Source organism: Orcinus orca, chromosome 7 (assembly GCF_937001465.1).
Source record: "Orcinus orca chromosome 7, mOrcOrc1.1, whole genome shotgun sequence".
Classification (NCBI taxonomy): Eukaryota; Metazoa; Chordata; class Mammalia; order Artiodactyla; family Delphinidae; genus Orcinus; species Orcinus orca.
The window spans coordinates 85132535-85156379 of record NC_064565.1 but is presented as its reverse complement, the minus strand read 5'-3'; the positions used below and the strand labels follow the sequence as shown (position 1 = coordinate 85156379).

General features: G+C 39.2%; 1 protein-coding gene across 9 annotated transcripts in view; it reads left to right on the top strand.

Moving 5' to 3' along the window:
- The window catches only part of FTCDNL1 (formiminotransferase cyclodeaminase N-terminal like), a 94214-nt gene that overhangs the window by 66503 nt on the left and 3866 nt on the right, over positions 1-23845 (top strand). For 6 of the 9 annotated variants that reach the window (XM_033430564.2, XM_033430547.2, XM_049712331.1 and 3 more), the window contains one exon: positions 15780-15965. The exons of 1 other annotated variant lie outside the window; for it this stretch is intronic. In XM_033430564.2, the coding sequence (XP_033286455.2) occupies positions 15780-15965 (186 nt within the window). Of the gene's footprint in view, positions 1-15779; positions 15966-22859; positions 23017-23845 lie in introns of all 9 variants that reach the window. 2 more of the 9 variants (XR_004483885.2, XR_007478456.1) reach the window with 1 other exon arrangement.

Below are 23845 nucleotides of genomic sequence, written 5' to 3'. Positions count from 1 at the left end.
ATGGGGAATAATATCATCCTGTCAGGATGGTTATAGAAAATGATGCCCACATGTAAAGCCCCTGGTCCCCTACCTCCCACCAGTAAAGAGCTGTCACTATTTTTAGTGATTCTCTGTGGCCTTATGGAGAGGGTTGCTGAGCAGTGGGGACCCAGGCTATCCCCCTCCCCATAAAGAGAGTGGATCTCTCTTCTCTGTTTTATGTTATCAAGATCCCAAATAAAGTCACCTTTTGAGGAAAGGGATTGCGCGACAAGATGTTTGAAAACCACTTGGGCAGGAGATCTCTGAAGTGCTTTCAGCTCTAAAATTCTAAGTCCTAGAGCAGACAGCTTCTTCCATATCAGTTCTTCATTTGCAAAATGGTATTCAGCACATATTTCAGAGAACTGTTATGAAGATAAATGGAGAGGTATTTGTGAACATCCAAACAGTGTTGGAGTGCCTGTTATGTTTCCGTTTACCATAGTAAATGCTATGGTGACTATAGGAGAAGTATAATAGAGTTCCTTCCCCCAAGAAAGCTGGACCATGAAATCTGTACCTGAAACAGGAGAGAGCACCATAGGACAGAATAAAATAAGTGACTGGATACAGTGTAAGTTACATATGTGAGGTCACTCAAGAAAGTGTAATTCTTTAAACAAACAATATCGTGTCCTCACAGAGTGGTAATTATGTCAGCATATTCCCTGCAAAGGAATAACAAGCTCTTTGTATACACATCTCCATGAAAGTATATGTTATATACAAAGAAATAGTAAGATTCTTGGATTCTTGGATATAAAGACATAAGTGTGGGGCAGTTCCCTGGTGGCCTGATGGTTGGGATTCTGGGCTTTCACTGCCGTGACCCGGGTTCAGTCCCTGGTCAGGGAACTGAGATCCCACAAGCCATGCAGTGCAGCCAAAAAAAAAAAAATAGAAAGAAAGGAAGGGAGGGAGGGAGGGAGAGAGGAAGGAAGGAAGGAAGACACATGTGTAAAATATGTCCCAGACTACTAATATACCATATTTTTATGGATACCTATATCTCCATGAAATTGTGTGGTTTACTAAGGGTTTGGGGGCACATAATTCTTATGTTTTTGATAAGGATAGAGGATAGGTCCAATTTTTTCATTCTATAGCTAGAAAACAGACGTAGAAATATTAAGAAACTTACTCATAGTTTTCCATCTAGACAGCAGCAGAACAAAGGATCCTCACAACTGTTTATTTGCCAGACCTTGCCTGGAACTTTTTATTAATTCTCTTTTTCAGAATTTCAAACATTACAGGTAAGGTTAAAGTTCACCTCTGGCCACCAACTATATTCCTGGTTCCCTGAACCACCCCTTCTGAGTTATGGTATCATATGCTCACGCTCAATCCAGAATTTTCCCCATGCTTTTATTTATACCTATGTATGTACTCATAAATCCAATATAGTATTTCTTGTACGTGTTTGTAGTATAAATGCTATTGTACTATACTTTTTAAATTTTTTAATTTAATTTAATTTTTTTATTGAAGTATAGCTGATTTACAGTGTTGTGTTAGTTTCAGGTGTACAGCAAAGTGCTTCAGTTTTATTTATATATATATATATATATATATATATATATATATATATACACACATTCTCTTTTCAGATTCTTATACTATAACTTTTATTCGGCAAGATATCTTGGAAATTTATCCATGGTGTTACATATAGCTCATTCCTTTTAACTGTTGTATAGTTATCATAGTATGCATATATTACATTTTTTCTATTCCCCTATTTATAGACCCTTAGATTGTTTCTCATTTTTTCCAATACAAGTAGTGTAGCAGTGAACACTCTTGAATATACTTTCTTGTATACAAATGTAAGGATTTCTCTAGAGCAAATAAAAAGGAATGGATCATTAGGTACAAACATTTCAAAATATTTTTACAGATTAATTTTTGTATGAAAATTAATCAAATGCCTATCCTGACCTCATTTCCACTAATACATAACAAGTTTCTTCTTTGCATTTTATTTTTTACTGCCATGCCAATGGTAAATTGACAGCTCAGAAACACAGTAAAATTACTTTCTCTTAGCAAGTACTGTTCGTTTCGAATTATAGACGCTGTTATCAGCATTGCATTATTTGTAAGTTTATTTGTCCTTTAGAAATGAAACGTGATAGAGTAAACAGTAGCATCCAGTGATACGCAGTAGAGTTTTGTTTTACCCCCTAAATTGTTTTCTGCTCCCTCAAGAAAGAACAGACAACAGAATGTGTCAGTAGAAATGCAATTTAGGAATTGCACTTGATCTTGTTTTTCAGTCTAATGTTTCTGTTCTTTCATCATAAAGATCAGCTGCATTTTATTTTTTTCCAGTCCCTTAGAATAACATCCAGTTCTAGTCAGCATGTTTAATGTACTTCTCAATGATGTTCTAGCACAATAAATTTTCGTATCTCGTGCATGTGTACATATGGTAAAAATTTCTTCAAGTTCTAGCCATGTGGGGGAGGAATATTGCGGTTACTTTGTTAATGCAGTGTGTGTGTTGGAGTGGTTAAGGCCCCGTGCTTTAACTCTCAGCGCTGGGCGTAATGAGATGGCTTTGATGGTGGCGTAAGAGTCTGGTAGGATGGTCACAGCTTCACACTTCAAAGCCGAGCATATGGGGTGAATACTGGGTAGCTTTGTGCTCTTTGGGGATGGTTGGGAGACAATTCTTAACAGCTCTGTTTAATGAAGACATTGGAAAAGAAACACTCAATCTTTAAAATAATTTTGAATTGCAAAGAGAAATTTCCACCACCTCCCTTCCATAGACTAAACTAAGAATAATTTTTCCTAGTCTGCACTTAATTAGAGGCAGTGCAGCATCACAACTACACTGTATTTTCAAATGTCTTCCTTTTCAGAGTACTGTAGCAAGATTAATCAGCCAGTTTTATTTTAGGTATGTGTATGAATTTAGGCAAAAACTTTTAGGGCTATCTGTGTTACCATCTGAGAGATTTTTATGGCTTCTGGTAGAGGATCTTATTTTTCCTTTTCATTAAAAAATACATAAATAAAAAAATCAACTAAACAAAAAACTTGGCTATATTAAGAGAGCTATACTAAAACTAGAGGATGCTTCTAAGATTTCAAGTCTAGCACCCAGTTTAATTTTTAGATTCTGTGCTTTTTTCCCTTTGCTTTTTGTTGAGTATGAGGTGATGGGGTTGAAAAATACCCTTTTTGATTGGTATGTATGTACTTATGAGAATGTGTCAGTAGACTTTTTTGAGTATCATTAGAGTTCTGGTTTAAAAAAAATAATAAGCTACACTTTCATACCACGGGCCAGGGGAAATAGAATTTATTCCTAGAGGAAAGGGAATGACAGGCTTGAGGCTTTTCCTAGCTGTGCATTTTGACTGCTATCAAAAGTGTAACAAAACCAAGCATATCAGTTATGTTCCTTGAGCTGCTGAAATGCAATTCTGTTTAACAGTTAAATCTCAACTCCATTTATACCAGTAGTCCTAAAATGCTTCTGAAAGAAACAAAAGCAGAAGGGGAAAGAATGATATCAAATACCTCTGTAGACATGAGGTGCGTGTTAGCGTAAGGCAGACAAATACATTTAATGAAGGAGATTCTTAAATACTGTCTTAAATATTGTACATTCTCAATATAATACTACATTTCGGCCATAGTTAGGTCTGTTACAGGCTCAGAAACAAACATTTGTGTTGAGGATATGAAGCTTGAACTTTCCTGTCTCATTGTGCTGATCCTCCTTTTGCAAAGAGGAATAAGCAAACTCATAGAAGTCTCTAAAGTTAAGGCTGAAAGTGATAGATATACATGTATAGAAATGACTAAAAATCATTTTCGAGTACATGTAATCAGCCAACCATAAAGGTTAAATTATATTAAAAAATATTGTCATTAAATTAGCCTTTTTAGAATATGACTTGTGAAAATGGAAAGATCAGAAGTGCTAATAATAGTGGTGGGGAAAACTTGTCAAGAATGGAAGAAAAACTAGAAAATATTTGTCTTTTAATAGCAATTTAGGAAGCTGCTTTACCTGTTTCAAGCTGGCATGATGACATCATACTCTGTCAGCACAAGGTGATTCGCATATTTTTCCTGTCTGACATTACTTATTGTCTCAGGTAGACCACAGCTGCAGGTGACTCTGACAGCTGGGGGCTGGAGAAGAGCTCATAAAACATGATGCCGGTGATGGGAAATTGATTGCATGGTTTCTCACTAGGGGTACATCGTACACCTGCTGGTCTTAAACCCTGTTCTCATTTTGTTAGCATAGTGACCCCTTACTCTCCTGTGTAGGTTTGGAATGGATGCTGCTATTTCAGGTTTGCAGCATCCAGCATCTGCAAAGTGCTTAGGAACCAAATTCAATTCATTCACCTCAACAAATGTTGATGGTTTTAGGAGTTTGAAACCTAGGTGGAGAAACAAAAGTCCATGATTAACTATATAATACAAGTAGATTAGATTTGATATTCTATCCATAAAAGCTGTAAAATACTACATGAACATGAGAGGGAGAAATGAATTTCAGTGGAGGGGGAGCACAATGACAAAGCAGGGATAAGCTCAGAAATTCTGGTCTCTTGGGACTCATTGAAAATGTGAAAAGTTCCTGCTCTGGAAATGCTTGACTTCACTGTCGGGGGAACAATCGCTTTATGGGAAATGCACACAGAACTGTTGCTTTAAATAATAATGTCACTTATCTGAAAACTGTGAGACTTGACCTTGAAGATTCAAAATTTTTATTTCCTTTAACAGGACTGTTTGTTTGCATGATGTGAGCATTTGAAATTACAGTACAGGGGATAATTTTTACATAGATTAATTGTGAAAATAAAATGATACAATTAAAACCAGATTTTTTGAATGCAATTTAGATAACAAATAAAATAGCTTGCTAGTAACTATTCTTCTGACTAAATTTGAGACATTTCTTTGAAATGCAGGCAATCTGAATTTTACTCTTCAGCTACATTACAAATACCTACCTTGGGCCCTTGGCTTGCAATCATTAGAAACATAAAAGATATTTCCTTGAGTATGAAGAGTATAATGTGCTGTCTCTATTGCTAAATATCATTTTGGCTTTGGTGGTCTTTTCATTGTATGAGAATAATGAAATATCTTTTTTTCTTCATTGGAGAGTAAAAATTAAATTTGATTCCTTCTACCATGAATTGGTATAGAAGAGATAATAGAAGAGGAGTGTTGTTAAAATATATGGGGATTTCTAGTAAGTAGGGACACACCAGTCCAGGAAGGTATTCAGAATTTTCAGAATTTAGAACAGTGTTGTAGGCTTACAGAAGGGAAAGGAAGCAACATACCCTGGCTACTGTGCACCAGGCATTGTGCTAGATGCTTTTCTTAGTTTATCTAATCTTAATCTCTGTATCCATTCTATGAGGTGGTTTCTTTTCTTTCTTTTTTCTTTTATTATTTATTTATTTATTTTTTATTTTATTTTATTTTACATCTTCATTGGAGTATAATTGCTTTATAATGGTGTGTTAGTTTCTGCTTTATAGCAAAGTGAATCAGTTATACATATACACATGTTCCCATATCTCTTCCCTCTTGCGTCTCCCTCCCTCACACCCTCACTATCCCACCCATCTAGGTGGTCACAAAGCACCGGGCTGATCTCCCTGTGCTATGCGGTTGCTTCCCACTAGCTATCTGTTTTACGTTTGGTAGTGTATATATGTCCATGCCACTCTCTCACTTTGTCACAGCTTACCCTTCCCCCTCCCCATATCCTCAAGTCCATGCTCTAGTAGGTCTGTGTCTTTATTCCTGTCCTATCCCTAGGTTCTTCATGACATTTTCTTTTCTTAGATTCTATATATATGTGTTAGCATACGGTATTTGTCTTTCTCTTTCTGACTTACTTCACTCTGTATGACAGACTCTAGGTTCATCCACCTCACTACAAATAACTCAATTTCATTTCTTTTTATGGCTGAGTAATATTCTATTGTATATATGTGCCACATCTTCTTTATCCATTCATCCAATGATGGACACTTAGGTTGTTTCCATCTCCTGGTTATTGTAAATAGAGCTGCAATGAACATTTTGGTACATGACTCTTTTTGAATTATGGTTTTCTCAGGGTATATGCCCAGTAGTGGGATTGCTGGGTCATATGGTAGTTCTATTTGTAGTTTTTTAAGGAACCTCCATACTGTTCTCCATAGTGGCTGTACCAATTCACATTCCCACCAGCAGTGCAAGAGTGTTCCTTTTTCTCCACACCCTCTCCAGCATTTATTGTTTCTAGATTTTTTGATGATGGCCATTCTGACCGGTGTGAGATGATATCTCATTGTAGTTTTGATTTGCATTTCTCTAATGATTAATGACGTTGAGCATTCTTTCATGTGTTTGTTGGCAGTCTGTATATCTTCTTTGGAGAAATGTCTATTTAGGTCTTCTGCCCATTTTTGGATTGGGTTGTTTGTTTTTTTGTTATTGAGCTGCATGAGCTACTTATAAATTTTGGAGATGAATCCTTTGTCAGTTGCTTCATTTGCAGATATTTTCTCCCATTCTGAGAGTTGTCTTTTGGTCTTGTTTATGGTTTCCTTTGCTGTGCAAAAGCTTTGAAGTTTCATTAGGTCCCATTTGTTTATTTTTGTTTTTATTTCCATTTCTCTAGGAGGTGGGTCAAAAAGGATATTGCTGTGATTTATGTCATAGAGTGTTCTGCCTATGTTTTCCTCTAAGAGTTTGATAGTTTCTGGCCTTACATTTAGGTCTTTAATCCATTTTGAGCTTATTTTTGTGTATGGTGTTAGGGAGTGTTCTAATCTCATACTTTTACATGTACCTGTCTAGTTTTCCCAGCACCACTTATTGAAGAGGCTGTCCTTTCTCCACTATACATTCCTGCCTCTTTTCTCAAAGATAAGGTGACCATATGTGCGTGGGTTTATCTCTGGGCTTTCTATCCTGTTCCATTGGTCTATATTTCTGTTTTTTTTGCCAGTACCATACTGTCTTGATTACTGTAGCTTTGTAGTGTAGTCTGAAGTCAGGGAGCCTGATTCCTCCAGCTCCGTTTTTTGTTCTCAAGATTGCTCTGGCTATTCGGGGTCTTTTGTGTTTCCATACAAATTGTGAAATTTTTTGTTCTAGTTCTGTGAAAAATGCCATTGGTAGTTTGATAGGGATTGCAGTGAATCTATAGATTGCTTTGGGTAGTAGAGTCATTTTCACAATGTTGATTCTTCCAATCCAAGAACATGGTATATCTCTCCATCTATTTGTATCATCTTTAATTTCTTTCATCAGTGTCTTATAATTTTCTGCATACAGGTCTTTTGTCTCCTTAGGTAGGTTTATTCCTAGATATTTTATTCTTTTTGTTGCAGTGGTAAATGGGAATGTTTTCTTGATTTCACTTTCAGATTTTTCATCACTAGTGTATAGGAATGCCAGAGATTTCTGTGCATTAATTTTGTATTCTGCTACTTTACCAAATTCATTGATTATCCCTTGTAGTTTTCTGGTAGCATCTTTAGGATTCTCTGTGTATAGTATCATGTCATCTGCAAACAGTGACAGCTTTACTTCTTTTCCAATTTGGATTCATTTTATTTCCTTTTCTTCTCTGATTGCTGTGGCTAAAAGTTCCAAAACTATGTTGAATAAGAGTTGTGAGAATGGGCAACCTTGTCTTGTTCCTGATCTTAGTGGAAATGCTTTCAGTTTTTCACCATTGAGGACATGTTGGCTGTGGGTTTGTCATATATGGCCTTTATTATGTTGAGGAAAGTTCCCTCTATGCCTACTTTCTGAAGAGTTTTTTATCATAAGTGGGTGTTGAATTTTGTGGAAAGCTTTCTCTGCATCTATTGAGATGACCATATGGTTTTTCTCCTTCAATTTGTTAATACGGTGTAGCACATTGATTGATTTGTGTATACTGAAGAATTCTTGCATTCCTGGAATAAACCCCACTTGATCATGGTGTATGATGCTTTTAATGTCTGTTGGATTCTGTTTGCTAGTATTTTGTTGAGGATTTTTGCATCTATGTTCATCAGTGATATTGGCCTGTAGTTTTCTTTCTTTGTGACATCCTTGTCTGGTTTTGGTATCAGGGTGATGGTGGCCTCGTAGAATGAGTTTGGGAGTGGTCCTCCCTCTGCTATATTTTGGAAGAGTTTGAGAAGGATAGGTGTTAGCCCTCATCTAAATGTTTGATAGAATTCGCCTGTGAAGCCATCTGTTCCTGGGCTTTTGTTTGTTGGAAGATTTTTAATCACAGTTTCAATTTCAGTGCTTGTGATTGGTCTATTCATATTTTCTAATTCTTCCTGATTCACTCTTGGCAGGTTGTGCATTTCTAAGGATCTGTGCATTTCTTCCAGGTTGTCCATTTTATTGGCATAGAGTTGCTTGTAGTAATCGCTCATGATCTTTTGTATTTCTGAAGTGTCAGTTGTTACTTCTCCTTTTTCATTTCTAATTCTATTGATTTGAGTCTTCTCCCTTTTTTTCTCGATGAGTCTGGCTAATGGTTTATCAATTTTGTTTATCTTCTCAAAGAACCAGCTTTAGTTTTATTGATCTTTGCTATCGTTTCCTTCATTTCTTTTTCATTTATTTCTGATCTGATCTTTATGATTTCTTTCCTTCTGCTAACTTTGGCGTTTTTTTGTTCTTCTTTCTCTAATAGCTTTAGGTGCAAGGTTAGGTTGTTTATTCGAGATGTTTCCTGTTTCTTAAGGTAGGATTGCATTGCTATAAACTTTCCTCTTAGAACTGCTTTTGCTGCATCCCATAGGTTTTGGGTCATCGTGTCTCCATTGTCATTTGTTTCTAGGTATTTTTTGATTTCGTCTTTGATTTCTTCAGTGATCAGTTCGTTATTAAGTAGTGTATTGTTTAGCCTCCATGTGTTTGTATTTTTTGTAGATCTTTTCCTGTAATTGATATCTAGTCTCATAGCAATGTCGTCAGTAAAGATATTGATATGATTTCCGTTTCCTCTAAATTTACCAAGGCTTGATTTGTGACCCAAGATATGATTTATCCTGGAGAATGTTCCATGAGCACTTGAGAAAAATGTGTATTCTGTTGTTTTTGGATGAAATGTCCTATATCAATTAAGTCCATCTTGTTTAATGTATCATTGAAAGCTTGTGTTTCCTTATTTATTTTCATTTTGGATGATCTGTCCATTGGTGAAAGTGGGGTGTTAAAGTCCCCTACTATGAATGTGTTACTGTCGATTTCCCCTTTTATGGCTGTTAGTATTTGCCTTATGTATTGAGGTGCTCTTATGTTGGATGCATAAATATTTACAATTGTTATATCTTCTTCTTGGATGGATCCCTTGATCATTATGTAGTGTCCTCCTTTGTCTCTTCTAATAGTCTTTATTTAAAGTCTATTTCGTCTGATATGATAATTGCTACTCCAGCTTTCTTTTGGTTTCCATTTGTATGGAATATCTTTTTCCATCCCCTCACTTTCAGTGTGTATGTGTCTCTAGGTCTGAAGTGGGTCTCTTGTAGACAGCATATATATGGGTCTTGTTTTTGTATCCATTCAGCCAGTCTGTGGCTTTTGGTGGGAGCATTTAATCCATTTACATTTGAGGTAATTATCGATATGTATGTTTCTATTCCCATTTTGTCAATTGTTTTGGGTTTGTTATTGTAGGTCTTTTCCTTCTCTTGGGTTTCTTGCCTAGAGAAGATCCTTTAGCATTTGTTGTAAAGCTGGTTTGGTGGTGCTGAACTCTCAGCTTTTGCTTGTCTGTAAAGGTTTTAATTTCTCCATTAAATCTGAGTGAGGTCCTTGCTGGGTAGAGTAATCTTGGTTGTAGGTTTTTCTCCTTCATCACTTTAAATATGTCCTGCCAGTCCCTTCTGGCTTGCAGAGTTTCTGCTGAAAGATCAGCTGTTAACCTTATGGGGATTCCCTTGTGTGCTATTTGTTGTTTTTCCCTTGCTGCTTTTAATATGTTTTCTTTGTATTTAATTTTTGACAGTTTGATTAATATGTGTCTTGGCATGTTTCTCCTTGGATTTATCCTGTATGGGACTCTCTGTGCTTCCTGGACTTGATTAACTATTTCCTTTCCCATATTAGGGAAGTTTTCAACTATAATCTCTTCAAATATTTTCTCAGTCCCTTTCTTTTTCTCTTCTTCTTCTGGAACCCCTATGATTCGAATATTGGTGCGTCTAATGTTGTCCCAGATGTCTCTGAGACTGTCCTCAGTTCTATTCATTCATTTTTCTTTATTCTGCTCTGCAGTAGTTATTTACACTATTTTATCTTCCATGTCACTTATCCGTTCTTCTGCCTCAGTTATTCTGCTATGGATCCCATCTAGAGTATTTTTTATTTCATTTATTGTGTTGTTCATCATTGCTTGTTTCATCTTTAGTTCTTCTAGGTCCTTGTTAAATGTTTCTTGCATTTTCTCTATTCTATTTCCAGGATTTTGGATCATCTTTACTATCATTATTCTGAATTCTCTTTCAGGTAGACTGCCTATTTCCTCTTCATTTGTTAGGTCTGGTGGGTTTTTATCTTGCTCCTTTATCTGCTGTGTGTTTTTCTGTCTTCTCATTTTGCTTATCTTACTGTGTTTGGGGTCTCCTTTTTGCAGGCTGCAGGTTCGTAGTTCCTGTTGTTTTTTGTGTCTGTCCCCAGTGGCTAAGTTTGGTTCAGTGGTTTGTGTAGGCTTCCTGGTGGAGGGGACTAGTGCCTGTGTTCTGGTAGATGAGGCTGGATCTTGTCTTTCTGGTGAGCAAGTCCACGTCTGGTGGTGTGTTTTGGGGTGTCTGTGGACTTATTATGATTTTAGGCAGCCTCTCTGCTAATGGGTGGGGTTGTGTTCCTGTCTTGCTAGTTGTTTGGCATAGGGTGTCCAGCACTGTAGCTTGCTGGTTTGAGTGAAGCTGGGTGTTGGTGTTGAGATGGAGATCTCTGGGAGATTTTTGCTGTTTGATATTATGTGGAGCTGGGAGGTCTCTTGTGGACCAGTGTCCTGAAGTTGGCTCTCCCACCTCAGAGGCACAGCACTGACTCCTGACTGCAGCACCAAGAGCCTTTCATCCACACGGCTCAGAATAAAAGGGAGCAAAAGTAGAAAGTAAGAAGGAGGATAAAAGAAAAGAAAATAAAGTAAGATAAAATAAAATAAAGTTATTAAAATAAAAAATAATTATTAAGAAAAAAAAATTTTTTTAAGTAAAAAAACCCAAAAAAACAACAACAAAATAAAACGAACGGATAGAACCGTAGGACAAATGGTGAAAGCAAAGCTATACAGACAAAATCTCACACAGAAGCATACACATACACGCTCACAAAAAGAGGAAAAGAGGAAAAAATAATAAATCTTGCTCGCAAAGTCCACCTCCTCAATTTGGGATGATTCGTTGTCTTTTCATGTATTCCACAAATGCAGGGTACATCAAGTTGATTGTGGAGATTTAATCCACTGCTTCTGAGGCTGCTGGGAGAGATTTCCCTTTCTCTTCTTTGTTCTCACAGCTCCCGGGGCTCAGCTTTGGATTTGGCTCCGCCTCTGCGTGTAGGTCGCCTGAGGGAGTCTGTTCTTCGCTCAGACAGGACGGGGTTAAAGGAGCAGCTGATTCAGGGGCTCTGGCTCACTCAGGCCGCGGGGGAGGGAGGGGCACGGAGTGCGGGGCGAGCCTGCAGCACAGAGGCCGGCGTGACGTTGCACCAACCTGAGGCACGCAGTGCGTTCTCCCGGGGAAGTTGTCCCTGGATCCCGGGACCCTGGTGGTGGGGGGCTGCACAGGCTCCCCGGAAGTGGGGTGTGGATAGTGACCTGTGCTCGCACACAGGCTTCTTGGTGGCGGCAGCAGCAGCCTTAGCATCTCATGGCCCAGCTCTGGGGTCTGCGCTGTTAGCCGCGGCTCGCACCCGTCTCTGGAGCTCCTTTAAGCAGCGCTCTTAATCCCCTCTCATCGCGCACTAGGAAACAGAGGGAAGAAAAAGTCTCTTGCCTCTTCGGCAGGTCCCGACTTTTCCCCGGACTCCTTCCCGGCCAGCCGTGGCGCACTAACCCCCTGCAGGCTGTGTTCACGCCGCCAACCCCAGTCCTCTCCCGGAGCTCCGACCGAAGCCCGAGCCTCAACTCCCAGCCCCACCCGCCCCGGCGGTTGAGCAGACAAGCCTCTCGGGCTGGTGAGTGGCTGGTGAGTGCGGGTCGGCACTGATCCTCTGTGTGGGAATCTCTCCGCTTTGCCCTCCGCACCCCTGTTGCTGTGCTGTGCTCTCCTCCGTGGCTCCGAAGCTTCCCCCCTCCAACACCCGCAGTCTCTGCCCGCGAAGGGGCTTCCTAGTGTGTGGAAAACTTTCCTCCTTCACAGCTCCCTCCCACTGGTGCAGGTCCCGTCCCTATTCTTTTGTCTGTTTATTCTTTTTTCTTTTGCCCTACCCAGGTACGTGGGGAGTTTCTTGCCTTTTGGGAGGTCTGAGGTCTTCTGCCAGCGTTCAGTAGGTGTTCTGTAGGAGTTGTTCCACGTGTAGATGTATTTCTGATGTATCTGTGGGGAGGAAGGTGATCTCCGCGTCTTACTCTTCCCCCCCCTTTTTCTTTACTTCCTTTATTTTTTCTCCTTTCCTCTCTTTTTATCTCCCTCTTTTTTCCTTTAGTTTTATTAAAGGTTTTTTAAAGCAAGTTCCAAAAATCATATTATTTCACCCCTGCATATTTAAAATATCTGTAAGCAATATGGACATTTTCTTATATCGCCACAATGCCATTATCACACCCAACAAAATGATCGTTTTTTGGTACCATCTAATATCCAGTGTATAACCCAAGCAAACGTCTTTCTATGATGGGCTTGTCTGAATCTGGATCTACACATGGTTCACATATTGAGGTGATTGTTGTATCTCTGTCTCTTTTGATCTAGCCCAGTTCCCCGCCCCCCTTTTTTCCTCCAATTCACTGGTTGCAGAAACTAGGTCAGTTGTCCTATGGAATTTCCACATTCTGGATCATCTGTTTGCTCCTTTGTGGTGTCATTTAATTTGCTTCTTTATCCCTCTCATTTCATACAGACTTTAAATTAGCCCCTTGATCGGGTTGAAGTTCTTTTTTTTTTTTGGCAAAACTTCTTCAAAGGTGGGCTGTGAGCTTCATACATGTCCTATCAGGAAGCCACAATGTCTGATTATCTCACATCTGGTGATGCAAAGATGAATTGCCCTTGTTCCTAATTGACTTTTCATGAGGGTTTTATCCATTGATGACCTTTGCCTGAAACAGTTATTTTCTTAGGGTCTCCAAAATGGTGATTTTCTAATCATATCATTTCTTCCACATTTATTAGTTAGATTTTTTTCTATTAAAAAATCTTTCCCTCATCAGTTCAGGCTATCTGGCTACCCTGAAATACAGTTTATACAAGAAAGGCAGGATAAATGCTTATTTTTATTCCTTTTAATTGCCAGATTTCTAGATAAGGAGTTGGTGCTTTAGAGGAAGCTTTTTTTTTTTTTTTCATTTTCACTTTAGAGACAAAGAACTTGAGGCTCAGAGATGTCAAAAAAAAATTGCTCAAGATCCCAAACAGGTATTAAGGAGCAGAAATGGTGTTCAAACCGATATCTTCTGGCCTCAAAAGCATATGCTAATTCTACTAAACCAAAATGTACCCCTGCCCTCAACCCCCAGCTGCTGACAGCTGGGAGTTGCTACTGCAAATATCTCCCCCTGCTTTGCCCTTTAAGAACCAGGCTCCAAGAATCCTCCTTTACAGCATTCTGGGCTTTATAAACTTACGCAATACTCCAGAACTGTAGTTCCAAATGGAGGTGCTGGCCTGGCTAGGCCAAGAACTGAGCAGAGCCAGGAAATAGGTCACACTATTTCTATTTAGAAAGAGGGGCTTTAGCATCACAGTTTGTGTCTTAGGCTCCTGTGACAACCAAAGTGTGAGTCACTCTAAGTTATGGCTGGAGCAGATAACGGTGATCCAAACAATTTGGAGAGTTGTCAGATGTTAAGATGTCTTAACTAAGTCTCCTAAACCATTTTCCCTTTCTTCTGCCACCCCTGCTCTCTGCCATTCCAGATTTGAGGGGAGTACTTAGGTAACTGCCTAAACATTATTTTACAATTCCTAAACCTCTGTTAACTGTGTCACTGGCATCTGCCCGCTCCCCCACCCTGAAGCCCATGGTCCTTTAGTATCTTAAAGTAGTGTTAAAGAAGTAGAGTTCACTTAGTAAATTTGGGAGATTTTCTTGGCTTTGTGGTGTCTACATATCACAGGCTTCTAGTGCTAGAGTCTCTACCTGACTCAGAGAAAGAATGTTTCTCCGGGACTTCCCTGGTGGTCCAGTGCGTAAGACTGCACTCCCAATGCAGGGGGCCTGGTTCGATCCCTGGTCAGGGAACTAGATCCCGCATGCGTGCCGCAACTAAGAGTGCGCATGCTGCAACTAAAGATCCCACATGCCTCAACGAAGATCCCGTGGGCCGCAACTAAGACCTGGTGCAGCCAAACTAAATTAATAATAAATAAATAAATATTTTTTAAAAAGAACATTTCCCTAGACTTCATACAACCCAGAGGTACAAAATTTTTTTAATGCCCTCCACATTTCATCCCTCCCATCAGCATAGCAGTCTACATTAGAAACAAACAAATAACCAACCTTCAGAATTGTAGTTGGAGAGGTTTCCTGTGCTTATGGGGCTAAAGGCCCCATCTCAGCCTCTGATGTTCCATGATGGGCCTCCAAATAGGGGAGGCCCACAGTCCTGCTGTCCCAGGCCAGTACCCAAATTCCCAAATACCTGCATCTATATACATCAGAAAAAAATTTATGCTATCTCTATCCTTGCTTACAGGGGACTGTGATTAGTGCCATGAAAACATGCTGTCAGCTGCAAACAGCAGTCCCCTAAAGCAGTTCTCTAGAAAAAACAGGAAGGTAATTCTGTAATCTGCCTTGAAAAGATAAGGTCAGAGACAGAATCTAGATATAAAAATGGCAGAAGAGAATGAATAAACGTCATTCAGAGAGTAGCCTCCATAAAATTATATTTAAATACTAGGCTTCCTTACAGAATATCTGATCCAATACTATCCAGTAGAACTTTCTGTGATGATGGAAATGTTCTGTATCTGCACTGTCCAATAGGAAGACCACTGGCCACATGTGGTTATTGAGCACTTGAAATGTGGCTCATGCAACTGAAAAAACTAACTTTTATTGCATTTCATTTAATTAATTAAAATTAAAATTTAATGGAATGTGTAGCTAAGGGTTACCATATTGGACAATGCAGATCTGGCCCCTGTATTCTTAACTTTTTCTTTCTCCTAACAGTATACATAATTTGGGGCTGTTATAAAATAGTTAAAAAATTGAAGGTACCAATTTTATTAATCTTAGTGATGAATTTTCCTTATGGAATTAGATTCATAATGGCTTAGAAATTCTAGCCTCCTTGTACATAGACAAACTTTTTATTATGAGACTAACTTCAAGGGAAAATTAATTATGCTCAAACTTTGATTTTTAAAATTTGTGTGAATTATATGCTTTAGTGGTGATGGTTATAACAGTGATGGGAACGCACTTAATGCTACTGAACTGTACACTTAGAAATGGTTAAAATGGTAAATTTTGTGTTAAATATATTTTACCACAATAAGAAAATTATGTGCTTTATTTTCTTTCATTAGGCCTGATTTTAATTTAATTTTGTTAAAATTTCCCACTGTCCATAGACCTTGCTGAGAATCTGGTCCAGCGTGTTCCTGGCTGCAGTGTGTTTTTCTTTGGTGAGGCCGACCTGCCTGAGAAGCGCACTCTTGTCCAGAGAAGGAAACAACTGGGCTGGTTCACAAGGAGGGATTTCAGTGCTCTTAAACCTGACCTGGGAGTTGCACCTGCCCGAAGATGTGGTTTAACAGGTTCACAGTATGGTTTTGTTCTGCTTTTGTTGTTGTTGTTTTTTAATTTATTTATTTAATTTATTTATTTTTGGCTGCATTGGGTCTTCGTTGCTACACACAGGCTTTCTCTAGTTGCAGCGAGCAGGGGCTACTCTTTGTTGTGGTGTGCGGGCTTCTCATTGCGGTGGCTTCTCTTGTTGTGGAGCACGGGCTCTAGACGCGCAGGCTTCAGTAGTTATGGCTTGTGGGCTCAGTAGTTGTGGCTTGTGGGCTCTAGAGCGCAGGCTCAGTAGCTGTGGCGCACAGGCTTAGTTGCTGCACGGCATGTGGGATCTTCCCGGACCAGGGCTTGAACCCATGTCCCCTGCATTGGAAGGCAGATTCTTAACCACTGTGCCACCAGGGAAGCCCCTCTGCTTTTGTTTTTAAACTTGAGTATTCTGAGGTCACCTTCATTTGATCCCTCCCACATAATACAGGAGGGCTTTAGCTGGGGCTCCTTCTTGACTTGGTTGAAGGTCTCCTCATGCCTCTTTCTTACCCATGCCTTCATGAGCTGACCAGAGAGGCTGGAAGCCCTCATCATATATTCCATGAGAGCCCCCAAGAGTGATGTTCAAGATAAATAATGAGCCCTGCAGCGTGGCCACTGATGGTGAGAATGGTTGACACCAGGACAGGTCCTGGAGGCTCGCTGCTGTGCTGGGCATGAGCGTGTATCCTGGGGACACTTGGTGGCTCAGGACTTGGGTAGAGCTTACTTTTAGCTGGTAGGAAAGTCTTTCAGCACTTAAACATCCAGTGTGTCCAAGTTGATGCTTACAGCTGGAAGTCAGTTCTAGAGGCACCCTGGAGACAAGCTTTTCTACACAGCAGGCTCTAGGCCAGAGAGAACAAACATGGGGAATGGTATTCTTCCTTCCCCTGGATCTCACCAACTCTTACCTCTCTCTGCTACTCCAGACCCACTCCTTGCTTAGAGCTTACCTTCGGAAAAGGCAGTAGCACCCCATCCAAAATGCCATCCCCATTCACTGCACTTCACCATCCTAGTGCCATTTATTTGAGTCTTAATTCTTTCACCCTCAAGTATCTTCTATAGGGATCACAAATTAAACCATGCTAGGTAACATTTTCACAGTCAGTTAATATTTTAGCCGTTACTAAGATACTAGGTCCCCAAGGAGCAAGAGGTGGGCAACCATAAGAAACACATTTCCCCATGGTGCAGTTACCCATAGGCTTTTGGTTACTAATCCCTGGTGCAGAATTCTGCTCTCAAACCAATGATATCTATAATCAAGCAGAGCAGTACAATGAACAGTGCAGGCTTTGAGGCTCTGCTCGAATCCTGGCCTTGCTGTTCATTGGCCGTGTGACTTCAGAGTGTTCCTTAACTCATTAAGCCTCAGTTCCCATATCTATAAAATGGACATAATAATTATATCTCCTTCATGAGACTGTGAAGTTGAAATAATGTCTATTAAGTGCCGAACACAGTACTAAGGGGCCATTTTTTCCTTCCATTTAGAGAAAAGATTTATAAAAAATTGTGTGTTAGTCTTTACTTATGGAAAAAGGAAGAAGCTGATTGCTCCCTGCCAATTTGAACCTCACATATTTTCCCACGATTTGTCTCACAAATGTAGAAGTGTAAGTTTGTGACTAAATTTTCAGACAGCTATTTCCTGGCTTCTAATTTGGGCCTCACTAAAGACTGAAAGGATTATTTCCCAAACCTTGTCAGCGCAGTGCCCAGTGACTGGGATTACAGTCAGTGGACAGGAATTAGAAGCAGGGATCCTAGTACTAGAGAACAGAACTGGCTTTAGTATTGGATTAGGCAGTCCCTGGAAAAACTTCATTCTCTTTCTGCATTGCTATGAGACTGAATGGGTCGGTATTTAGGGAGAACTTTAGAGAACTCTAAAAAGCATATCTGAGTTAAAGACTAAATGTTCATGTTATCACTAATCATATTCAATCTTCTAAGAACAAACTTGGTTTGTAATTGTCTAAACCAAAGTGAACACTGCTCCCCCATCTCACCTAATGGTTGTCTGGTGTTGGGATAATCTCACCCATTTTACATTGTTTGATTGGAATGGACAAGCCATTGGGATTTCTAATTTCTTCTCTATTTTTACTCCATGTGGAGATCTGTGATTTACATGGAGAATTTCATCAACATCTGAAAATCCTAAGTTTACTTTAAAATGCCAAGATTGGCACAAAAATGTTTAAAGATGGTATTTTAAAGGTAAAATTTGATACTGATAAAGATTTAGTTAGAGGCACTCATGCTACTAACGGTAGCATCAATTGGTATAAACTTTTTGGAAGTGAGTTGGTGATGTGTATTAAGAGCTCCAAGAATATATGTAACTGCTTTGCAGAAGTTCTAGTGATAGATTTATCTTAAGGAAATAGATTTATTCCTGAGGAAATAATAAAAGGTACATGTACTTATGCACAAGTATGTTTATCAAAGAACTATTTATAATAGTAAATACGGGAAACAATGTAAATGTTCAGTATTTGAGAGTGATTATTAAATAAGCTATACCTAGGTGAAAGACTATTATGCAAGCAATTAAGTGTGAAGGTTTGGAAGAATTTTTAGAGACTTGAAAAATACAATACAATGTAGAGAGAATTTGCAGTTTATTAATTAATGCAACAAATATTTATCAAGTACCTAGTATGTGCTAGGCACTATCGTCAGTGGGGAAAATAGAATTTATTTGCCCTCAAAGAATTTACATTCCAGGGATTTTCCTGGTGGCGCAGTGGTTAAGAATCTGCCTGCCAATGCAGGGGACACAGGTTCAAGCCCTGGTCCAGGAAGATCTCACATGCCGCGGAGCAGCTAAGCCCGTGTGCCACAACTATTGAGCCTGCGCTCTAGAGCCCGTGAGCCACAACTACTGAGCCCACATACCACAACTACTGAAGCCCGCGCACCTAGAGCCCGTGCTCCGCAACAAGAGGAGCCACCGCAGTGAGAAGCCTGCGCACCGCAACGAAGAGTAGCCCCCGCTCGCAACAACTAGAGAAAACCTGCGAGCAGCAACGAAGACTCAACGCAGCCAAAAAAAAAAGAGTTTACATTCCAGTGGGGAAGGGGTGAAGAGAGCGACAGTAAATAACAAGCTTAATAAATAAAGAATTATATAGTATGTTAGAAAATAAGTGCTACAGCCAAAAAAACAAACAAAACTGTAGTTCACTCCCATCCCAGATACATGATTCCCATTGTCCTGTTCAGTTTTTTTTGTTTTTTTTTTTTGCGGTACGCGGGCCTCTCACCGCTGTGGCCTCTCCTGTTGCGGAGCACAGGCTCCGGACGCGCAGGCTCAGCGGCCATGGCTCACAGGCCCAGCCGCTACGCGGCACGTGGGATCTTCCCGGACCGGGGCACGAACCCATGTCCCCTGCATCGGCAGGCGGACTCTCAACCACTGCGCCACCAGGGAGGTCCTGAACTACAGTTTTTAAATGGGGTAAACCAAAGTAGGCCTCATAGTGAAGGCAGTGTTGGAGCAAAGACTGGGAGAGAGGCAGTTAGCCACGTGGAGATGTGGACAGTAGCCTCAGGCAGAGAGAAAGCCAGTGTCAAGGCCAAAGGATATAAAGTAGTATAAACAGTATGATCTCAATATTGTAAAATATATGTATGCATCTGTTTATTTTATTTACGTTATATATTTGTAAGAAAAGTGTTTTTAAATTCTTAAAGCTTTCAACTTATTTTCATTATTTCTCTAAATTGATTTGATCTTGTGATTACTTTCCATCATCTTTCATAAAGGGTAATTATTGAGGTTTATCAATGATCAGTTTTATAAAAGCTGGGTGTCATTGCATTTATTCAGATTGCTGATGAAAGATTTAAGATAAGAAGGGAAAAGTAGCACAACTTTCCCCTCCGTATGTCTTTTTTGCTAATATCTCCTAAGTGGCAGAATCCTCAGTTTGTGCAAAAAACATGAAAATTATAAGTTGCCAAGGCTAGGTAGACTGTTATTCATCGAGAGACACCTCATTTAATAGGCTCAAAGCAGATTCTAATAGAAAAGTAAAATGTTTCAGAGAGGAACAGTGAATAAAGGATATGGATAAACAGTTTCTAATATTTCATGAACAAGATTATAATTCGAGTTTAAGACACATAATCAACCGAAATCTTAGGTTACCTTACTTGCACGAATTATCTCTTAAGAAACACATAAGAAGAGTAAAATGTTTTCATTTTTAAAAGTAATATCTACTGAAGGAGAATTTCTAGCACCTCTGTCATTAGGGTAGAAATGTTATTCATCTAATTTTTCAGTGAATTTAGTTCCTAACTATGGCGATTTCCCTCCTTATTTTAAAATTTAATGGCTTTATATATTTTTCTAACATTTTTTATTTACATCAATGTTTCTCAACATAGTTTTCCACTCCTCCCATCAAAACAGAAAAGCTTCAACACATTGCTGTATTTATTTCTTTTCCTAAAAAAATTAAATAGAAATGATTGGTGCTATCAACTGAACACTTACAGTTAACTTTCCAGTGACAAAGTAATCTACACAGTACCCAAGAGGAAGCAGAATCTATAAGGGAACAGGTTTCTGTTTTGAAGTTCCCTGAGAATATTATAAACAGAAGAGAAAAAAGTGAGCTCAGAAATGATTAACACCCATAGTCAGTGCCAAACACACAAAATCTTTTAAACCAAATTCCTTTTAAAAGTTTGTAGTTGACCAGCTCATGAGGAACATAAATAAGGACAAAGCAGTAATAGTTGATACTTTTAGATCTATAAATAAATACTTTATACATATATATTTTAAAACCCTAAACATTTATAGGATAATTTAAACACCGCTGGCTGATATATGACTGGCCTGCATATATGCATCATTGTTTAAAAATAGAGGGACAATTCTTTGAACTGTAGTTTCATATGATGCCTTAGGAATCATAGATGGAGGTAATTGGCACATCTTGGAATCAAGGACTTCTGTTTAGTTATTTCAATGGGTTAGTGAGAGCTGTCCCTGCTTACTTCTGTCTCAGAAGTCTGAGAAGTTGCAGCATCAGGCACTTTTCTTGACATTGAATAATGCCGTTTACTTCACACCCAAAACTTTACCTAGTCTTTGAAAAATAATTTCTAGTTTTAGAATGAGTCCTGTTTTGAGGAACCTATTTTCATAATTTTCTACATTTGCTTGTAAATCTAGTTGGAGTGATGGAAGATGAAAGGCTCAATGTGTAATTAAGTGTGTAACCTGTAATAGAAGCATGAAGGACTTTGCTTTTGTCTCTGCATGAGCTGGTGAAAGGCACTGTTCTATAGAAAACCTGGAAGCAGGCAGGTCACCTGAGGTTCCTTTCAACTGGACTGGCTTCATTCCATTATGATATTAACATGTATCTACCTCGGTGATTTCCTCTCTGAAGTACTGTTACTCTGAAAGATTCAGAGTTGAGAAATTGAGGCTCACAATTCCTTGCAGAGTGGGAAAACGTCATAGCCATTTTGCTGAAAGACAGCTGAGCAGAGGCAGTGTCCCTGAAGAGGTAGAACTTGAATTCAGACTCACGGGGAGCCACTGCCGGCCCTATGCCACACAGTGTCACTCAGCTGTCTTTTCTGTGGATTTGGCCACATGCATAAGAGTCCTGCATTCTTCCCGCCATGGGAGTATTGGACTTAGCAATTATGTTTGAGTTTTATGGCTTTAGTCATCAAATGTCCTGTTTCAGCTGTGGTTTCTCTTTAGTACATGTTCTAAAAAATTTAAAATACCAATACGTAATGATGACTAATTGCTTTTGGTGTAGTAACAGCTGTTTATATTTTTGAACCTGAGTTCCAAGTCTGTTTTCTTGCTCTGTTTGTTAGTCTGAAGCAAGGACCACATTTAGGCTAGGTTTTATGTTATTTTAACTTTCATGTTTTTACACCCAGTAACCTGCATGGTTCCTGGAACTCAGCAGGTTTTCAGTAAAAACATATTTAATGAGGGAGTCGCACATTAGTTCATGAGAATCTCTTTATTTATTCAAACTGTAATGTAATCCACAAATTTGCAGTTCTCTCTTCAGATATAAAAATGCCAAATATCCCAAAGCACCACCTCGGCTCTCTCCTCATGCATCTTTTAAAACTAAGCCGCCAAAGAGGAACTTAATATGATAAATAGAACTTCTAAATACATCCCTTAGCAACTTCTGACTCCCTAAAATGAAATCCTTTCTGTGGAGGAAAATACATAGAATCTTTTCACCATTAATTGATTGAAGATGATGGCACCTGGAACTATTTTTGAGAATAATTTTGATCTAAAGGGGGAAAAAAATACATGTGTTTCCTTTGAGTGCTGCTTTTTCATTTTTCTAATGGCCTCTTCACTATTGTTTTGTCTGAATGCAGTTTTTTATTTGTGTTATTCCAGACATGGTCCTACCGCAAGCATCTTTAAACCAGACATTAATAGCATAGTTCACAGTCATTACTGCCAGTGCTCAAACACAAATATTGCATTTGTGTTTGCAAAAGCTACACATCAGATGTTAATTAAGTGCATTTGTTTTTTTTATGCTTAAACAATCTGGCATAAAGAGTTTACATCTATATCAGTTCACCATAAGGTCTCTACAATATCTGAATCACCAGCCGTACAGTATATGATAAATACAGTGTTTCCACACAAGAAAATAACAGAATTGTCAGGAAAACATCAGGCCTGTTATATTTCCCTGTGAAATAATAGCAACTGAATCTCAGTTTCTTTTTCTTTTTGATAAAAAAAGTATATAACTAGGAGTAAACACCAATATTTAGAATGATAAATTTTTCATTAAAGAACACATGGAAAGTGAAATCATACCAAAGATTTTTTTCCTTGTTTTTAGCTTGCTTCAGGGCGTTGTGACAGTTGCGTTGGAATAAAATTGGAATTTCAGCTTTGCAGTGAGGAGATTCATGCTGCCGCCAGAGCAGCCGAGTGCCAATCTGCGGGAGGCAGGAGCGGGGCGAGACCGCAAACTGAGAAACAAACTTTCACATCAGGTTTCTAATTTTAGAGCAAAAAATGGAATTTCTTTAATTATATGACATTTAACTAGAATTATGATTTTCTGGGATTAATTACCTCCCTTATTTAAAGAATCTTTACTAAGTTTAAACTAGCATAAAAAAAATCAAATTCAGCATTTCATATAAGGTCACTGGGACTGCTGGATTTAAATGCAGAATTTGATTCATTAGAATTGGATCACCATATTGGTGTTGGACGTGGGAAGGATTAAATGGAGGAATTAGAAATGCGTGCATTTGGGCAGAAAGCAGTTTCTCTTCTTTTCTTTTTTTTTTGCGGTACACGGGCCTCTCATTGTGGCCTCTCCCGTTGCGGAGCACAGGCTCCGGACATGCAGGCTCAGCAGCTATGGCTCACGGGCCTAGCTGCTCCGCGGCATGTGGGATCTTCCGGGACTGGGGCACGAACCCATGTCCCCTGCATCGGCAGGTGGACTCTCAACCACTGCGCCACCAGGGAAGCCCTCTTCTTCTTTTCTTTTTCCCTTTCTTTCTCCCTTTCTTCCTTTCTTCCTTTCTTTCCTTCTAAGAAATGGGTCATGACCTCACAACCCCTCAGGAAGGGTACTACTACCTGATTAGGCCAGAAACTTCTCAGCTTCATTGACTGTCTCTGTTTATTCACTGCTTGAATAAGATATAATGATAAAACAAAATTAATTATTATATAATTAAAGTTTAATAGAAGTATTTAAGGGACTTCCCTGGAGGCGCAGTGGTTAAGAATCCGCCTGCCAATGCAGGGGACACGGGTTTGATCCCTGGTCCAGGAAGATCCCACATGACATGGAGCAACTAAGAC